We start from the raw sequence: 19,220 nt of genomic DNA on the forward strand, positions 1-19,220 counted from the left end.
CTGCTATTGCTCTTAGAATATATTTGACTTGGCCTGTAAAGCTTCAATACTATATTTTAGCTAAAAACTAGAAAGCACTCAGATCCCCATCAATAGTAGAATGGTTAATTTGTGGCATGTTTACATGATGGAAAATTGTACTTATTGAATAAAGTACAACACATGCAACAATATGGATGGATATCTCAAACGTAATGTTGAACAAAAGAAGCAAGACACAATTAAGCTTATACTATATAATTCCATATACATATGTGTGCTTGTATGTGTATGTACATACACAGTTTTGCCTATTTTTATACTATATATTTAATACTAGTATTTTAGTACTTTTATACTAATAGGCAAAACTGTATGTATACATATATATGTATACATACACATACACACTATATTATCAGTAGGTATATAGTATCCTATATATAGTATAAAATAGACAAAGCTCTGTGTGTGTGTGTGTGTGTGTGTGTGTGTAACAAAATAGGCAAAACTAATCTCTTCTGATAGTTACTGTTAACGGGACAATGCCTGGAAGGAAGACGTTAAGAGGAGATTCTGGGGTGCAAGTATATGTTTTGTTTCTTTGTTTGGATGCTACTCAGGTATTTCATTTGTGAGTATTTGCAAGCTGTAAAATTATGTGTACTTTTCTATGCATTATATTACAAAAAAGTTGCTTAAATTGTGTTTTAAAGTCAATTGAAATGGTTATTTTCTGATAGTGATTATGGCACAGCTTAATATAGGGCTCGATTAGACGTCATTGAAAACTAATTTGCACTCGTTTTTTTACATGTAGACACCCAGAATATGAGATTGGTGTCCTAGGTAATGCTATTCATAGCTATAAACTTGGTTCTTTGATTTCTTAGGAGAACCTGTGCCTGTCAAGGGCTGGACCCAGACACCTGTGGTGCCTCCTTTTCTTTTGGTTGTTCGTGGAGCATGTATTACAATGGATGTAAGTTTGCCAGAAGCAAGATACCAAGAAAATTTAAGCTGCTTGGGGATGACCCAAAAGAGGTTTGTTTACTTCCTGATGTATAATCTCTTTATTTTCATTGATGAGATCATATGATGAGAATTGATGAGCTCAGATGAAAAATATGACATGCCCCATTAAACACTCATTAACAAAGAATTTCATATTGGAGATGAATCAACAAAATCTTTGCTAAACTGTAGGTACGTTATAATAATTTATTAAGTTAGCATAATAACCATACTATGCCAAAGTAATAGGTCAAATCTGAGCAACATAAACTCTTCTTACCTATGGCCTTTTATATTTATTCCTTATCTTTTATGTTAATTGCAGAGTTTTAAACAGCTGTTATTTCAGTATTAAAACTAAATGTTAATACTTCGGTGTTAAAACTTTCATCCTTTGAACCTGAATAATAGAAGTCATGTTCATGACTGACACTTCAGAAAAGAACATTTCTAGTCACATTTTCACACCATGAGATTGGATAGTTTAAGTTACTATAATGAACGCATTCCAGTAACTAAAACATATTTAGATCTTAAATGCATAATTAAAGTAAATGAACATTAATTTCTCACTGAAGTCACTGTTTTTTGTCTGTTTGCCAAGAATATATATTTCTCAAAATATAACTCACTGGTTGGTATCAAGTTTAACAAGTTTGGGGTGGCATGTATTTTAGAGTATGCTAACCTGAATAATCAGAAAACCTCAGTATATTTGGCATTTAGATGAAACCACATTTTTAGTGACTCTGTGAACCTTATAATTATCTTTCAAATTTTAAGTGCAATTGAAATATAGTCATACTATGGATATTATGATATTGATATGTCCTTCTAAATGAAAAATTTGTAAACTATTATTTGTGACTATAATAAGTAGAAGTTTAATCAAGGGCAAAAACTCTTGAAATCATGATATAAAATTTTTTTCAAAGGATCATATTTTTAATAAACTCTATTACTTAAATATGCTAGATGCCTTTTCATAAGAAAAACACATGAATGTTAATAAGCTTAATAAAGAGTAGCAATTTTGCATGCTGTCAGCCACTTTAATTTTCCATACTGGAGACTTTTTACCACTATTTCATAAATGTTTGTCACTATAGCCAGATTTCATGTAAACCAAATCCGAGGAATGGCTAGTAACATCCTCCCTCAGTAAGGTAGGAGAGCTCTGCTCAGAAGCCTCCTCTCCTAAAATGTGAACAAGTACATCTCTGCCAAGTGGTTACGTCTCCCAAGATTTTTAAAGAAATATCAATGTGAAATGAGAGCTTCTAAGTATGAATAGAACAACTGAATGTTATTATCTACAATTTTAAAAAGTAGATTACTTTGAAAAATCTGTTCTTTGTTGGGGGGGGGGAGGGGAGTAAGGGAACATTTCTCCTTTCAAGTAAACTTTGCGAAGTTCTTCATATATACCACATTCTGGTTCTGAAAACTTGATCCATATTTGAATCTAGTAATTGTTAGTTGTTATATGGAGAGAACATTTCACATTTTGAAATGCTATTTTAATAGATATTTAAAAGTATAAAGATTAGAAATAGACAAATTAAACCAAACAAATCCTTTCAGTAGCTCATCTTGGGCAGCTGTTGCACCTGATGCGTGTAATAATGGGAGAGGGAGTAGAGCGTGTGACCTCTTTAAGACCATATGTCCTCATTCTCCCAACCCTCCTACCACTTCGGCTTATATTTATAAAATACCAAATATCTACATGTAAAGTAGAAAGTTGATTAATCTTATGAAAATGCCAAAGTGCTAGATATTTAATAACACAAAAACTGGTAATGTATGGCCTATATATAGAAATAGTCATGTTAAGACGTTTTAGTTTAGTTTGATAAGACAGTATAGAGTTATTTGGATCCAAGATATGAGGGGGGTGGGGGGACGGAATCTGATAGACTCTCTCATATAAAGAGAGAATGGATTTAGAATTTAATATGTAGAATTATTCATTTTATACAGGAAGAGAAACTGGAGTCTCATTTACAAAACTTGTCTACTCTTATGGCACCAACATACAAGAAACTCGCACCTGATGCATATAATAATCAGGTAAGTTTAAGTAATTATTGACAGTGGAATTATTTACTTACTCATTGATGACCTACCTACCTACTTCCACAAATATTTTTGAAGCAAATATTTTCCTTTATTTTTCTAACTTTTCCTCTTTTTAATTGTTGAAGCCATTGCCGTCTTGTGTTTCTGGTATACAAAAATTACACCATAGAAGGAGCATAGTTTTGGTCTTGTAATACGTAAATATTGTGAGCTTTTAAGGCTCACAATATCTACTAATCTTGCTCTCATACGAATAATTTTGTCTCTGTAATCAGACACTGGTGATTAATTAAAATTATGTGGCCCAAGCTACAGGTTCTAACTACCTCATAACTGTTTTCATAGAAAGTCTACATATATGAAGCTATGGGTGTACTACTTTGTAAATGTACACACATGTGTCCAGGTATGCCATGTTTTGCTAGATCTTTCCTTTTTTTTTTCCTTTTGGCCTTGGCTCCATGAACCAAGCAAAAACATTTTTTCCTACTTTATGAGTGTGTTCTGGACTGTACCTATTTAGAAAGCTATGTGATTTGTTCAGAAATGCTCATTAAGGAGGCAAAAGACTATAAAGTCTTTCCTGTTTCAATAATATCTATCACAAAAGCATTAAAATGAAAATCTGTTATAAACCAGGCACTGTGTTTAGCCACTGTGGACATGAAGATGAGCAATGTAGGCTTTCTGACTTTAAGGAATTTCTTCTTTATAGGAGACACAGACAAGTAAAATACCAATTACAGAATAATATGAAAACAGCTGGGATAAAGGTGTGCACACATTTCTGAAAAAACAAAAAGTTTCTCCCTGAAAGTAGAGTACAGATGTAAGGTCAGAATGTCCTTGTAGTTCCCATAAAGATCTTTGAACTTTATCCTGTAGGTAAGAAAGCTACCATTAGGGTGTGTTAAGTGTGTGTTGAGGGTGGGGGAGGATGAAGTGATGTAATTTTTTTTAAAAGGCCACTCAACTAGCCAAATAAATGCAATACAACTTAGATTAGTGTAAGATTAATTTAGAACCTTACCATCTATGCCCAATGGTTGCAGTAGCTTCTATAATTTGAAGAGCTGGCAGTAGTGATAGAGAAAAGGAAGTATGTAAGTATGTGAAATATTTGAGGTGGAACTTATAGAACTTAGTGACCGGTTGGATTTGAGGATGAACACAATAGAATTTGAGGATCCACCAAATTTCTGGTCTGGACAGGTGGTTCTATTAACTAGTATCAAGAGTCAGTGAGGAAACATGTTTGGGGTAGAGAGGCGGAAAATGATAAATTTCATTTTGGACGTGATAGATTTTACATAGGATATTTAGATGGAAAATCAAGAGAACAATCCACTGTAGATTTGGGAGTTATCAAAAATGCAGAAGTAGTTGAAATTAAATACATAGGAGTGAATGCCATTTTTCAGAGTGGAGATGACAAAGAGAAGGGGCTAATGATACTGATGAGATTCTGGAACACAGCAACATTTCAGGGGTGAGTCGAGGAAGAGAAACCAGTGAAGTGCTAGGGGTAGGAGCAATGCAGCAGGAGAGGTTAAAGATTTAAGGGAAAGAGGGAGACAGATGGAGAAAAACTGGAGGTGACGAGAAAGTATGGAGCAGAGTAAATAGCAGAAAGGGGTATGGGGAAGTATGAAGGGTAGTACATTGGCACACATTTACTTAGCATTGAAGACTAATGGGATTAGATTAGTTTACATAGCAGGGCCAGATGGGATGGATCCTAATTAATGATTTAGCTACTCTTGTTTCCATTGTGGACTTTAACACTTTCCTAAACCTCAACTCTTTTTTTTTTTTTTAATGGAAGTAAATTCAATAATGATGGCCTGTTTATAAGTTGTTTTGTTTCACAACTTAGGTTTTTAGAAATGTATGTGACTGTCTAGGAGAACTATTTTAAACGCTGTTAATAATAGTGGGATTAAAACTATTATTTTACAAACTTACCTATTTTAGTCAGTACCACAGAAAATAAGTGAGGTTTTGGAACTATTGAGAAATAATTCTGGGTGAGGACACAATAAAAACCAAGCTATAAAAATGGTGTCTATGTTGCTAGATTCCAAGTTTGGCCATTTTTTGTTGAATGAATTGTTTTATAGGTACTAGTAATCAAATGGTTTTAACTGGGGAAGGGGAGAGAGTAGCAAAGAATTAATATTCTTTTTACTTTTTTTGATTGTCATTATAGACTGTCTCATACACACCTGATTTTCTAAGAATTTATATTCTACCCTATCACATTTTCTTTTGCATATTTTATGCATTTCCTCAAATTGGAGCACCCAAAATATGAAGGTAGTCAAAATTTTTAAGTTATAATAAGATGATGAGGCATAACCTGAGATGTGCTTCAATATTTATATATGCATAAATGAGTAGATGTTCTAATCAGTGGGCCTAAAGTTTCAGTTAAACAAGGTGAATAAGCTCTAGAGATCTGAACATTTATACCTATAGTCAACAATACATTCAAAATTTTGTTAAAAGGGTGGATCTCATGTTAAGTGTTCTTATCACAGTAAAATAAAATTTAAATACTACATACATTCATGCATAAAAAAATAGATGTAATATCTATGTAAATTAAATCAATTAAAGGCTGTGAATGGATAAGGTGTTTTTTATTGCATGGCAGATACTATCGATAATGTTCACCTGTATGTCTTAATATATGGTCTAGAGATCAAGAAAATAGCCATGTCATCTTTCCACCTAGTATATGGGAAGAACTTTTGAGGTTATGGATGCTGTGGAAAACTGCCATTTGATTTTTGCCTCCTCCAACTGAATATATGCTCTTTATTTCTCAGATCTGAATGTGTTTCCTTGATTTCTTAGTTAAAGTCTTATTGCTAAAGTTAAGCTTCACTGGGTCTTCAGAGCATTTCTTCTGTCAACTCCACAGAACTAGAACATAGGTTTTCTCAATTAAATATTCTTTTTTTTATATCTACCCAGTAGATTTATATTTATTCTGTCTTTTCTATGGTTGTCTTACCATTACACTTTAGGCCTGAATTAGCAGGTTCAGATCTCAGAATCATATGCTTTCATCATATTATGTAGAAATGACATTTTAACTCCTGTCCAAGTACTAACCAGGCCTGACCCTGCTTAGCTTCCAAGATCAGACAAGATGGAGTGCATTCAGAGTGGTACGGCCATAGACTGTAGAGATGATATTATAGACCAGTGCTATCCAAAGGAACTCTCTATGACAATGGAAATATTCTCTGTCTACACTCTTTAGTACAGTAGCTGCTAGCCACATGTGGTTATTGAACACTTGATATGTGGCTAGTGCAACTGAGTTAATGAATTTTAATTAATTTACATTTAAATAGACACATGTGGCTAGTGGATACCCTATTGAACAGCACAGCTTTACATCATCTGAAAGCCATGCACTTGGATTGTCTTCCAGACATGGAGGTAGATTTTTAGTAATTCATTTCACATTCATATCTGAGAAATAAAGAGCATGGTATTCCTTATGATGTGGCGTAAGTCTGACTAATCACCAACTAGATTTTCTATATATTTTTATTCAAGGAACAGAATGATGCTAACTATGCCACAGCCTATACTAAACAGTCACAAGCCACACACCTTCACTTTCCTTTGGCCAGAGTCTTACAAGTTTCAGTATACAAATATGCTATGTGACCCCACTGGTAAATAATATTCAAGCCATCAAAAACATCATATTGTGAGTTCAGCTTCTAGCTATGATGAATTAACATGAACTGGATTTACACATTAAAAAAAAAGACGCCAAATATATGCAACAATTATTTTTATACATAGAGCAAGAAGCAGCGGGAGAAAAAGGAAGTAAAAAGGTGAACCTATGATTACCCCAGCTTATTTCCTGAAGAGCACATTAGGCTCCAGGGCAGGGAGGAGAAACCTAAACAGACCCCAGGGTTGTCTCTGCATTAAGGAGACAAAGTTCAGAATTTGGGGAAGCAAGGTCATAGAATTCACTAATCAGAGTACCAAGGAGGAGAGAGCATCATTGAAAAGAGCTCAAGAGATCTGTAGAGGATTCTGCTTGAATCTTCAGCTGAGTACTTACTGAACAGTGCATGCATAGGAAGATATTACCAAGGCTGTGGAAAGAACCATCAAAAGGAGCAGGCAGAACATTCTCTTGGTTTCATATATAGGACCTGGAATAGTTTTTGTTAATACCATTCAGAAAGAAAAGACCTCCTACCATACAAGACAGCAAATAATATATTCAGAATTTTATGGCCTTCATAGAAGAAGTAGATTAGGCTATTTTGGTCCCATCTAAAGATGTTTAAAATCAAGACTGGAAAGGAGCAAACTGATTCCAAGTGACTTAACAACATCCCAAAACAAAGACTTAAAACCACAAAACAAGGTAAAAATTTTAATATCTAACATCCCATCATATATTACCAAAGATACAAAGAAACAAGAAAATACAGCCCATAACGAGGAGGATGGGGAAGCAATCAATAGAAATAATTCCGGAAATGACATAAATAAGCATATGTAGATAAGGACATTAAAATAGCTATCATACATATATTCCATTTGCTTTAGACAACAGAGGAAAGCATGAGCATGATAAAGAAACCTAAGAAGATATCAAAAAGACCCACATTAAACTTCTAGAGATGAAAAATATATGATGTCTGGATAAAAAAATTCACTAAATGGAGTCAGCAGCATTTAGTAAAATGGAATACATAGCAGTACAAATGTTCTAATGTGAAATAAAGAGGAAAGACAAAACTGGTAAAAAATGAATAGATTAATGACCTATAATTGATTACACTAATTATTGCACTAATATATGTGTAATTAGACTCCCAGAAGGAGGTAGGGGACAGAAAGATATTTAAAGAAATAACAGCTAATTGTTTTTCAAATTTGTTTTAAACTATAAGCCCATTGATCCCAGAAGCACAGCAAGACCCTAATTTTGGGTAGAGGGAGATGGAAGAGAGAAGCATGAAGAAAACTACATAAAAGATCCATTAAAATCAATTTGCTTGAGGTCAATAATAAAGAGAAAAATGTGAAAAACGGAGAAAAAAACAAATTACATATAATGAGGAAAATTATAAACACAATGAGACTCCATGACACAAAAATGCAAGAAAGAAGATAAAGGAGAAATATCTTTAAAGTACTGAAAGAAAATAAAACTATCAACCTAGAAAACCAGTAAAAACAACTCTCAAAAGTAAAGGAAAAATGAAGATTGTTTTTTCAGACAAAAACCAAAATAATTGGGGATCACTTCATAAATTATATAAATGTCTAACCACTGCACTGCACACTTGAAACTAATATAAAATATTTAATGTCAGCTATAACTATAACCATATAATCATATAATCATATATATCTATATCTCTCTATATATATAGATATATAGATAGATATATAGATATCTATATATATAGAGAGAGATATAGATATAATTGTGGGATGTAAAGTACAGCATAGGGAGTATGGGATTTTAATAGCTATGTATGGTATCAGATGGGTAGTAGACTTCTTGGGTTATCACTTTGTGATTGTGAGGTGTGTAAATTATCTAATCATTATCTTGTTTTGTATACCTGAAACTAATAATGAAGTGAAACTGTCAAAAAAAAATTTAAAGAAAGATATGGGCACACTGAAAAAAAAAAAAAAAAAAAAAGCTGAAATAATAATTTACCACCAGAAGACTAACACTTGAAAAATGTTAAAGAAAGCCCTCTGGTAGAAAGGAAATTATATCAGATATAAATCTGGATTGACAACAAGAAATAAAAAATATAAATAGTAAACATGTGAGTAAAAAGATTTTTTCTTTATTTTCAAATTTTCTTCAAAAGATAATTTGCTAATTAAAAATATATTATCAAGGTATTTTGATGTTTATAACATGTAGAAGTAGCACAGAGGCTTTGGATTTGGAAGTACAATAGTTTCCCCCCACCCTTATTTATGGGAGATTCAGTCTAATACTCTCGTAGGGTACCCGGAACAGTGGATAGTACAAAACCCTATATATACTGTGTTTTTCCTATACGTACATACCTATGATAAAATTTAATTTATAAATTACGCACTGTAAAAAATTAAGAATAGCTAATAAAATAGAACAATTATAAATATATACTATAATAAAAGTTATGTGAATGTGGTCTCTCTTTTTCTCTCAAAATATCTTACTGCTCTATACTCACCTTTTCACTCAAAGAGAGCACTTTACACATCTTCTTTGGCATATCCAAATTACCAACATCACTAGTCTTGTGTTTGGGGGTTGTTTATTAAGTAAAATAAGTATTACTTTAATACAAACACTGGATACTATGACAGTTGATCTGAGAGGAAGACAACTATTAATAGACTGATGGGCAAATAGGGTAGCACATACAGCTGGAGATGCTGGACAAAGGGATGATTTACGTCCCGAGTGAGACTGAGAAGACTGGTGTGAGATTTCATCACACTATTCAGAATGGTGTGCAATTTAAACTTATGAATTGTTTATTTCTGGAATTTTTCAATTAATATTTTTGGACCATGGTCAACTGTGGGTAACTGAAACTGCAGAAAGTGAAACTGTGGATAAGGGAGACTACTATATACTGTTGTAAGGTTCTTGTATATGGAGTGGTATAATATTACTTGAATGTAGATTGTGATAAGTTTAAGAGTGCACTGTAAACCTTAAATCAAGCAGCCACTAAATTAAATTCAAATAAATTAAAAATCTTTACCAAAAAGATACCTACAAAATCCCTAATTATCTATAAACTGAGCAATATATTTCTAAATGATCTATGGAGCAAAGAATAAATTACTAGAGAAACTAGAAAGTATTTCAAACTGAATGAATATTAAGACATGACATTGAAATTTGTGGGATGCAGCAATAAAGCCTTGCTAAGAGAAACAGTTATAGCATTTAACACTTATATTAGAAAATATAAAGTCTCAAATCAATGCTCTATGCTTCTACCCTAAGAAAAGGAGAGCAGTTTTAGCCCTAAAAGTTAACAGGAAGGAAAAAAAAAACCTAAAGAAAAGAACAGCACTCAATGAACTAGAATACAGAGAAGAAGAGAATAAATAAGTAAAACCAAAAGTTGGAGTCAATTCAATTAAAAAAAAAAAAAGATGTACAAATTGCCAATATCAAGAATTAGAGATGAGACATCACTACAGATCCTACAGACATTAAAAAGCATAATAAAGACATGTTATTAAAACTTTATGCCAATAAATTCAACAATTTAACTGAAATGAGCAAAGTCCCTTAAAAACAATTACCAAAGCTTAGTAAGAAAAAATCAAATACCATGAATAATCCTTTGTCTATTAAGAAATTGAATTTGTAGTTAAAACTTTCATGAAAAGTAAACTCCAAGCCCAGATAATTTCCCTTCCAAATTTGACCCATTAATTAAGGAAGAAATAATAACAATTCAGTGGAAAGCCTTCTAGAAAATAGGAAAGGAATAAACACATCCCATTTTATGAGGCTAGAAACATTCTGATACTAGAACCGGACAAAGGCATTAAAAAGAAAGAAAACTACAGTCCAACGTTCTTCATAAATATTGATATGAAAGTTCTTAACAAATTTAGCAAGTGTCACCCCAATAAACTTTAATTTAAAAAAAATTAGCAAATTAGATTTGACAATGTTTGAAAATGTTTGATGATATATCACTACCAAATGGAGTTCATTTCAGGAATACTTGGTTCATTTAACTTTCAAAAATTAATTAATATAATTCACCATATTAGCTGACATAACAGGGAAAATATTATCTCAATAGATCTAGAAAAAACATTTGACAAAATTCAACATCCACAGAAGGAAACTTTCTCAGCCTGATAAAAGGCACAGATAAAAAACCTAAAGCTAACATCATATTTAATGGTGAAAGACTGAACACTTTACCACTCAGATTAGAAACAAGGTAAGGACTTCATTTCTTACCACTTCTATTGAACATCTAACTGAAAATTTTAGACAGTGCAATAGTCCAGGAAAAGAAATAAAGAGAATACAGATTGGTTGAGAAGAAATAAAACTGTGCTTATTTGCAGACAACATACTTGTCAACATAGAAATTCCCAAAGAATCTACAAAAAAACCTCCTAGAATTAATAAATGGTTTAGCAAAGTTGCAAAACACAAAAAGCAATTATATTTCTAATACTAGCAATGAACAATTAAAACCGAAATGGAAACCAATAGCAATTAAAATATCATAAAAAATATGAAGTTCTTAGGCATACATTTCACAAAAATGTAAGAACTGTACATTAAAAACTACAAAACATTGCTGAGAGAAATTATAGATCATGTTCATGGATCACAAAGACAATATTAAGATGCCAATTGTCCCCAAATTAATCAATGAATTTAATACATGACCTATCGAAATCTCACCAGGTGTTTTGAAGAAACTGACAAGGTGATTCTAAAATCTATAGAGAGAAATGCAAAGGATCTAGAGTGGCCAAATAATTTTTTAAAATAAGGGCATAATTTGAAGACTTATACTTCCTGATTTCAAGATTTACTAAAAATCTACATTTATGAGTAATCAAGACAGTTAGTATTGGTACACACACACACACACACACACACACACACACACAGGCACACACACAAACATACGATTATATACCAAAAATCAGAATAGAGCATGGAGAAATAGATCCAACGTGTATGGTCAATTAATTTTCAGCAAAAGCAATTCAATGGGGGAAAGGATAATCTTTTTACCCATTGGTATTTGAACAGTTGGAGAGGCATATGGAAAAAAAATTAAGCTTGACTCTTAACCTCACACTATAACTAAAAATTAACTCAAAATGGATCCATTTATATAAAATTCTAAAAACTGCAACTAATCAGTAGTGGCAGAAAGCAGATCAGTAGTTACCTGAAAACCAAGGGGAGGCATAAATTACAAAGGGTCATGAGGAAACTTTTGGACGTGAGGGATATGTAGTTTATTTTAATTATGGCAATGTTTTCATGTATAGATGTCGAAATTCAAAAGTATATTCTCAAATATATTCTGCTTAATGTATGTCAGTTATGCCCTTACACTGTAAAATAAAAGCTTTACCATGTCAAGGTATTTGCTCTATTTTGTGTCATTCCATTGTGTTTTTGCATATAAAATATACAACATTTCTAAAAGTTCTTTTAGTCTAAATACTAAGGTGTCTTTTTTACCTGTTCAGTGCATCAGTCTTGGATTTTTTTTTTTTTTGTCAAATGTATGCCTAAGAATTTGAAATGCCTATGTACCTCCCCACTCACACACACACACACACTTTGTTTTTCCAGATTGAATATGAACACAGAGCACCAGAGTGCCGTCTGGGTCTGAAGGAAGGCCGCCCGTTCTCAGGGGTCACTGCATGTTTGGACTTCTGTGCTCATGCACATAGAGACTTGCACAACATGCAGAATGGCAGCACAATGGTAAGTGGGGCTGAGGACAGACTAGCAGCATGGCCTGCCAAAGACTGGAGGGCTGGAAGTTCACATTTTTTAATTGGATTGTTTGGTTGTTTTGTAGTTGAGTTTATGAGTTCTTTATATATATTTTTGGATATTAGCCTGTTTTTTAATTGTATTGTTTGGGGTTTTTTTTGTTGTTGTTGTTGTTGAGTTTTATGAGTTCTTTATATATTTTGGATATTGGCCCCTTATTGGAGGCATTATTTGCAAATATCTTCTATTCGGTTGGTTGCCTCTTTGTTTTGTTGATGGTTTCTTTTGCTATGCAGAAGCTTTTTAGTCTATTTGTTTTAGCTTTTACTTCCCTTAACTTTGAGGTTAAATTCATAAAATCCTCTCTAAGACCAAGATTTTTTGGGCTTTATTTTAATTTTAAAATCCTGTAAAAATGCAAAAAACATTCTTAGTTCACTGGTCATACAAAACAGGCTGTGGGGCAGATTGGCCACAGTTTGCTGATTTCTAATCCAAGAGAACAAATACAAGACTTATCACCCGCAATACCTAAAATCATTACTAATTATGTATTGAGCACCTGCTCATTATTAGGAGGCTCTGCTAGATTCTGGGAAGTACAAGAAAAAGGTGAAGCTATAGTCGGTCCTGAAAATAAGCATGTTTCATTCCAGCAAGGTGATGGAGAGTGAGCAGAGGATGAGGAAGGTGTTTTGAATGAAGGGCAATTTGCCTCTGATGGGTCACAGGTTCTGTGAGGTGAAATGGAAAGAAGCCCTAGATAAAAATTGAATAGGGATAAATATTCATGGGAAAAGGTGACCAGTACTCAGGAGACATGAATTTGGAAGACTTTTATGTGTAGGAAGTGAACATTTTTAATACCATCTTGTGTTAAACTTATTTATAAAGGTAAGTCTGTTATAATCATGACCACATTCCTTTCAAGAGTATCTTCCAATGATTTTATATTATCTTGGGTTTTAAATAACCATGGTCACATTTTCTCCACTAATCAAAAACACTAAATACAAAAAGCTAGTGTTTTAAAACCAACAAATAACATTTCATCAAAATCAACATGATTGTGGCAAATAAAAGGTAAAAAGTACCATTAAATTATCAAAGCAACAGAAGTAGCTTTTTTCCTTTTCAGAGTACCCCCTTGTATGTAGTGATAGCTCAGAAAAGAAATGAGATAGAAGAGAAACAGTAAGTTAGATTTAACAATACAGGGGAGAGAGAAGGAAGATAGAAACACTGTTAAGTTATATGATCAATATATCACTCAAATCTTCAATTTTACATTATTTAGATTTCACTTTGATAACTTGTGGAAATTTCTGAAACACAGTGAAGGAGATTTAGGAGTCAGATGTGAGGAAGGACTTGAAATTTCTTCATGTACAATAGTATGAGATGAGGCAAATGTGATATTACCCAAAACAGAGGGAGTCACTTTGTAGAAACGAAGTTTTAGCCTCTTTCTGAAGAGCCTTCACATCTATCACATCTACTCTTCAAGAGTGAAAATTCAAAGATTGCTTCATTTTGGTAGGAGTGTTGCTTTTTCCCTTAGAGTCAGAAAGTAGGTGAAGAACAGAGTCACCATAGGCAACTCTGATACACACACACACACACACACTTTTCTTTTGGACTGAAACTGAGGCTATACTGTCTTATTTCCTCACCAGGTATGCACCCTCACTAGAGAAGACAATCGAGAAATTGGAGGCAAACCTGAGGACGAGCAGCTCCATGTTCTGCCTCTCTACAAAGTCTCTGATGTGGATGAGTTTGGGAGTGTAGAAGCTCAGGAGGAGAAAACACGAAATGGTGCCATTCAGGTACTGACTTCTTTTCGGCGGAAAGTCAGGATGTTAGCAGAGCCAGTCAAGACATGCCGACAGAGGAAACTAGAAGCCAAGAAAGCTGCAGCTGAAAAGCTTTCCTCTTTGGAGAACAGCGCAAATAAGAATGAAAAGGAAAAATCAGCTTCATCTCGTACAAAACAGACTGAAAATGCAACCCAAGCTAAACAGTTGGCAGGTAAATTTAATGTGATGCATTGTAGACATATGTGTTATATGATGCTTAGGTTACAAATGAGCATTGTTAATTTTGGAAGGTTACAATTAATTATGGTCTTAGAATCTTCTCTAAAGTAGCAAGGGCCCAGCTTTGCTCTTGAAGATGGTACTGAGATATTGCACCATCAACCCCAGCTTGATGAGAAAGTTGGGATTTTATTCTGTAATAAATGACAGCTTCATGAAAGGTGAGTGATATGGCGAAATTAGTGTTCTAGCAGTGGCAGCTACACCACATTAGAGGAGCTTATAGTTTGGAGACAGATGCAATAAACCAAGAGTGAGGTAATAAGAGCTTGAATTTTGGTGGTAACAATGAAGATATAGCAAAAATGATGAAGGGAATTCTTCCAAAATGAATATCAGTACACTGGTGACAAAACATTGGCATGAAAGTGAAGAAAAATTTAAAGATGACTCCAAAGTTTTAAGCCTAGATAACATATGATTTATTGAAATAAGTTTAGAAACAGGATTAAGTGGGGTGAGGGGCTGGAGACTTAAGATACCTTTCCTTAGCCACACTGAGGTTTAGGACGTGGATCACATGTAGTTCTTATAAAGCTTTTACCCATCAAAATAAATCACGTCTATAGTAGTGGCAATAGAGCATTATTTATCAATACTAAGTTGACGTTTTCTTTCCAAAGCCCCTTGCTTTATGTCTATGGTTAACACTGTGAAAAATCATATAGCAATGTAATGTCCATATCCTAACTTCAGAGATGGTATTGGCCTGGTCATTAACAAAAGAAAAATGTGTATCTTTTTACCATGCTAAGCGAAATAAGTCAGACAGAAAAAGTCGAGCACCATATGACTTCACTCCTATGAAAACTGAAAGTAACAGCTATATAAGCTGTCAGAGGGGTAGTAGATTGGGAGAGGGGGGTTATCACTTTGTGAAGGGTGTAAATGTCTAACTATTATATTGTTTCATATACCTGAAACTAATAAAAAAACTGAAAGCAATAAATAAACAAGACAAACAAAAAATCAGACACAGACAACAGTATAGTGGTTACCAGAGGATAAGGGGGGAGAAGGGTGGCAGAAGAAGGTAAAGGGGGTCAGATATATGGTGATGGAAGGAGAACTGACTCTGGGTGGTGAACATACAATGCAATATATAGATGATACATAAATGTAAACTTGAAACCCTTATAATTTTAGTTACCAATGTCACCCCAATAAATTTAATAAAGATTAAGAAAAAGTATATCTTTTAAATTTAGTGTACCAGTTTGCTTAGAACCAACTATCTTTGGTTCACAGAGTCAAATTTTCCTGCTGATTCATTTCAAATTTTAAAGAAACGAATTTAGAATAATATGCTAAAGATGCTTAATAAATATTTATTGATTGGTTGACTCACACTAAGAGAAGTTAATCCTATTCAGTCGCTGATATATGCTTCCTGTTAGCTATAAAGCATAGTCCAATAGAACTTGGCCTCTAACTGGTTTCTGCAGTAATCGTTTCGATTGTCAGCACTGCCATTGCAGCTCCGCTTGTTCTTATCTCAGATTACTTTTTTACGTGAGGTCATGAACCAGAAGTATGACTTTTAAAAGTTTCACTTGCAAAACTGAAAGTAATGAAACTACAACTGTGTAAATTTCTCGAAAACGTGCTAATGAAACAGGGTTCTTATATAAGATGCTTTGAGTGTTTAAATGGCTATCATTTTTTTTTCTCGTAGTATTGCTGACTCTTCCATAACAAATTTTATACTCCTTTAATTATTTAACCAATTTTATTGCATGGCAGGCAATGGAGAAGTAAAGTAAAATAAGGCACGTTGCCCTCCCACCAGGAACTACTTTGCAGGAGGGTAAAGAGGAGACTAAAATAGATCATTACGATATATTATGATTGCTGCTTTATCTGACTTATGTTTGCAGAGGGTACTGCAAAAGCCCTGGAAGAGGCGGTCATAGGTGGTTTCCTCAAGGAGGGGATGACTCTGCCAAGGAAGGGCAAGGAAATGGGTGGAGGAAGGAAGGCACTTCATGTGGAGAGTGTGACATGGTCAGAAGCACAGAAGCTCCAGAAACCATGGTGCTCTCAATGGAATGGCCTTTGGATGTTTATTGCATCTTTCTTCAATTACCAGATTGTACTGTTATGAAGTCTGCCATTTTATTTCTAATGCTTTAGACACACAAAAATTATGCCAGACAGTGATCAGAACCCTGACTTTGCTCTTGTCCTTGTTTGATTATCGCATAATGCTGTTGGTGGTTCTTACATACATTTAAGCATCCTCGCCAGCATTCATAAAATAATAATCAAGCATACTTGTCACTGCTCTTTCTTATCCTGTCCACAGAACTTCTGCGACATTCAGGACCAGTCATGCCGCAGTCCCAGCAGCCCCAGCCCCAATCACAATCCCAACAACTACAGAAGCAACCTCCACAGCCGCAGCCACCCCAACCACAGCCACCACAGCCGCAGCGACCCCAGCAGCCACCACCACATCATCCCTTGACTAGTAACCCTCAGTCAGAGGCTGTCAACTCTTTCTCTCCTTCTGGGTCCACCCATCCATATACGAGACGGCCTAATCCAGTTAGTCCTTATCCGAGCTCTTCACACACTTCAGATATTTACGGAGGCACCAACCCTGTGAACTTCTATTCCACCTCATCCCAAACTGCAGGTTCATATTTGAATTCTTCTAATGCCATCAACCCCTACCCCAGGCTTTTAAATCAGAATAACCAATATCCATCATATCAATGCAATGGAACTATATCAATGGACAACTGCTCCCCGTATCTAGGCTCCTATTCTCCCCAGTCTCAGCCCATAGAGCTATATAGGTATCCAAACCAAGACCCCCTCTCCAAGCTAAATCTACCACCCATCCATACACTTTACCAGCCAAGGTTTGGAAATAGCCCGAGTTTTACTTCTAAGTACTTAGGTTATGGAAACCAAAATATGCAGGGAGATGCCTTTAGCAGTTGTACTGTTAGGCCAAATGTACACCATGTAGGGACATTTCCTCCGTATTCCACTCATGAGATGGATGGTCACTTCATGGGAGCTGCCTCGAGATTACCACCCAATTTGAGCAATCCAAACATAGACTGTAAAAATGGTGAACATCACCCATCTTCTCATATAATCCATAACTACACTGCAGCTTCAGGCATGTTCAACAGCTCTCTCCATGCCCTGCGCCTCCAAAACAAGGAGAATGACATGCTTTCCCACACAGCTAATGGGTTATCGAAGATGCTTCCAGGTCTTACCCATGAGAGAACTGCTTCTGTCCCAGAAGGCTTACACAAATTACATGATGCTAGCAGTCAGGAGAAGCAGCCATCTGCCGCCGAGGACAATGATGAGGTCTGGTCAGACAGCGAGCAGAGCTTTCTGGATCCTGACATCGGGGGAGTGGCCGTAGCTCCAACTCATGGGTCAATTCTCATTGAGTGTGCAAAGCGTGAGCTTCATGCCACCACCCCTTTAAAGAATCCCAACAGGAATCACCCCACCAGGATCTCACTTGTCTTTTACCAGCACAAGAGCATGAATGAGCCAAAACATGGCTTGGCGCTCTGGGAAGCTAAAATGGCTGAAAAAGCCCGTGAGAAAGAAGAAGAGTGTGAAAAGTATGGCCCGGACTATGTGCCTCAGAAAACCCATGGCAAAAAAGTGAAACGGGAGCCCACTGAGCCACATGAACCTTCCGAGCCCACTTACCTGCGCTTCATCAAGTCCCTTGCTGAAAGGACCATGTCCGTGACCACAGACTCCACAGTAACGACATCTCCATATGCCTTCACTCGGGTCACAGGGCCTTACAACAGATACATATGATATCTCCCCCGTGTTGGTTACCTCATTTGAAAAGACCACAACCAACCTGTCCATAGTGTAGTTCTCATGACATGGGCAGTGGGGAAAGGACACAGTCAGTATTCATGACAAATGTGGTAGGAGGAACCTCAGCTCACCAGCAGAAAAAGAGGTCCCCTTACCATAGCACTTAATGTCCACTGACTCCTAAGTGATCACAGATGGCATCTAGGCAAAAGACCAAAGCATTCTGTGCAAAAAGAAGGTGGGGAAGAAAGTGTTCCACAATTTACATTTTTAAACACTGGTTCTATTATTGGACGAGATGATATGTAAATGTGACGTTTTCTTCCCCTGGCAACTCTACACATCTGTGACCACTTTTAATAATACCAAGTTTGCATAGTCATGGAACACAAATCAACCAAGTACTGTAGTATTACAGTGGCAGGACTCTTAAAATACCATCTGGTGCTGAACATACGTATTGAAATACTGGAATTATGGCTTTTTAACATGCAGTTTTTACTGTAATCTTAATGTTAACTTGTATTTATCAAAATAGCTACAGGAAGAATAAGTGAATAGAAAGCAAAACACTGAATTTGTTTGGATGTTCTAAGAAATGGTGCTAAGAAAATGGTGTCTTTAACAGTTGAAAATTTAATGCCTTTCTACCATCGAGATGCTATCAGTGTACTCCAATGCTGTTGAATAACAGGGGTACCTTTACA

The 19,220-nt window shown here is 35.1% G+C and overlaps 1 protein-coding gene across 1 annotated transcript in view; it reads left to right on the forward strand.

The window, feature by feature from the left end:
• Positions 1–18,648, forward strand: part of TET2 (tet methylcytosine dioxygenase 2) — a 106,725-nt gene extending 88,077 nt beyond the window's left edge. Inside the window, exons 7-11 of the mRNA XM_019738917.3 lie at positions 873–1,023; positions 2,977–3,066; positions 12,452–12,589; positions 14,278–14,632; positions 17,006–18,648. Coding sequence (XP_019594476.3) covers positions 873–1,023; positions 2,977–3,066; positions 12,452–12,589; positions 14,278–14,632; positions 17,006–18,507 — 2,236 coding nt within the window. The 3' untranslated portion in view covers positions 18,508–18,648. The remainder of the gene's footprint in view (positions 1–872; positions 1,024–2,976; positions 3,067–12,451; positions 12,590–14,277; positions 14,633–17,005) is intronic.
• The last annotated feature ends 572 nt before the right edge of the window (positions 18,649–19,220 follow it).

This window comes from Rhinolophus sinicus, chromosome 1 (assembly GCF_057876585.1).
Source record: "Rhinolophus sinicus isolate RSI-liver-muscle chromosome 1, RSI-T2T, whole genome shotgun sequence".
NCBI lineage: Eukaryota > Metazoa > Chordata > Mammalia > Chiroptera > Rhinolophidae > Rhinolophus > Rhinolophus sinicus.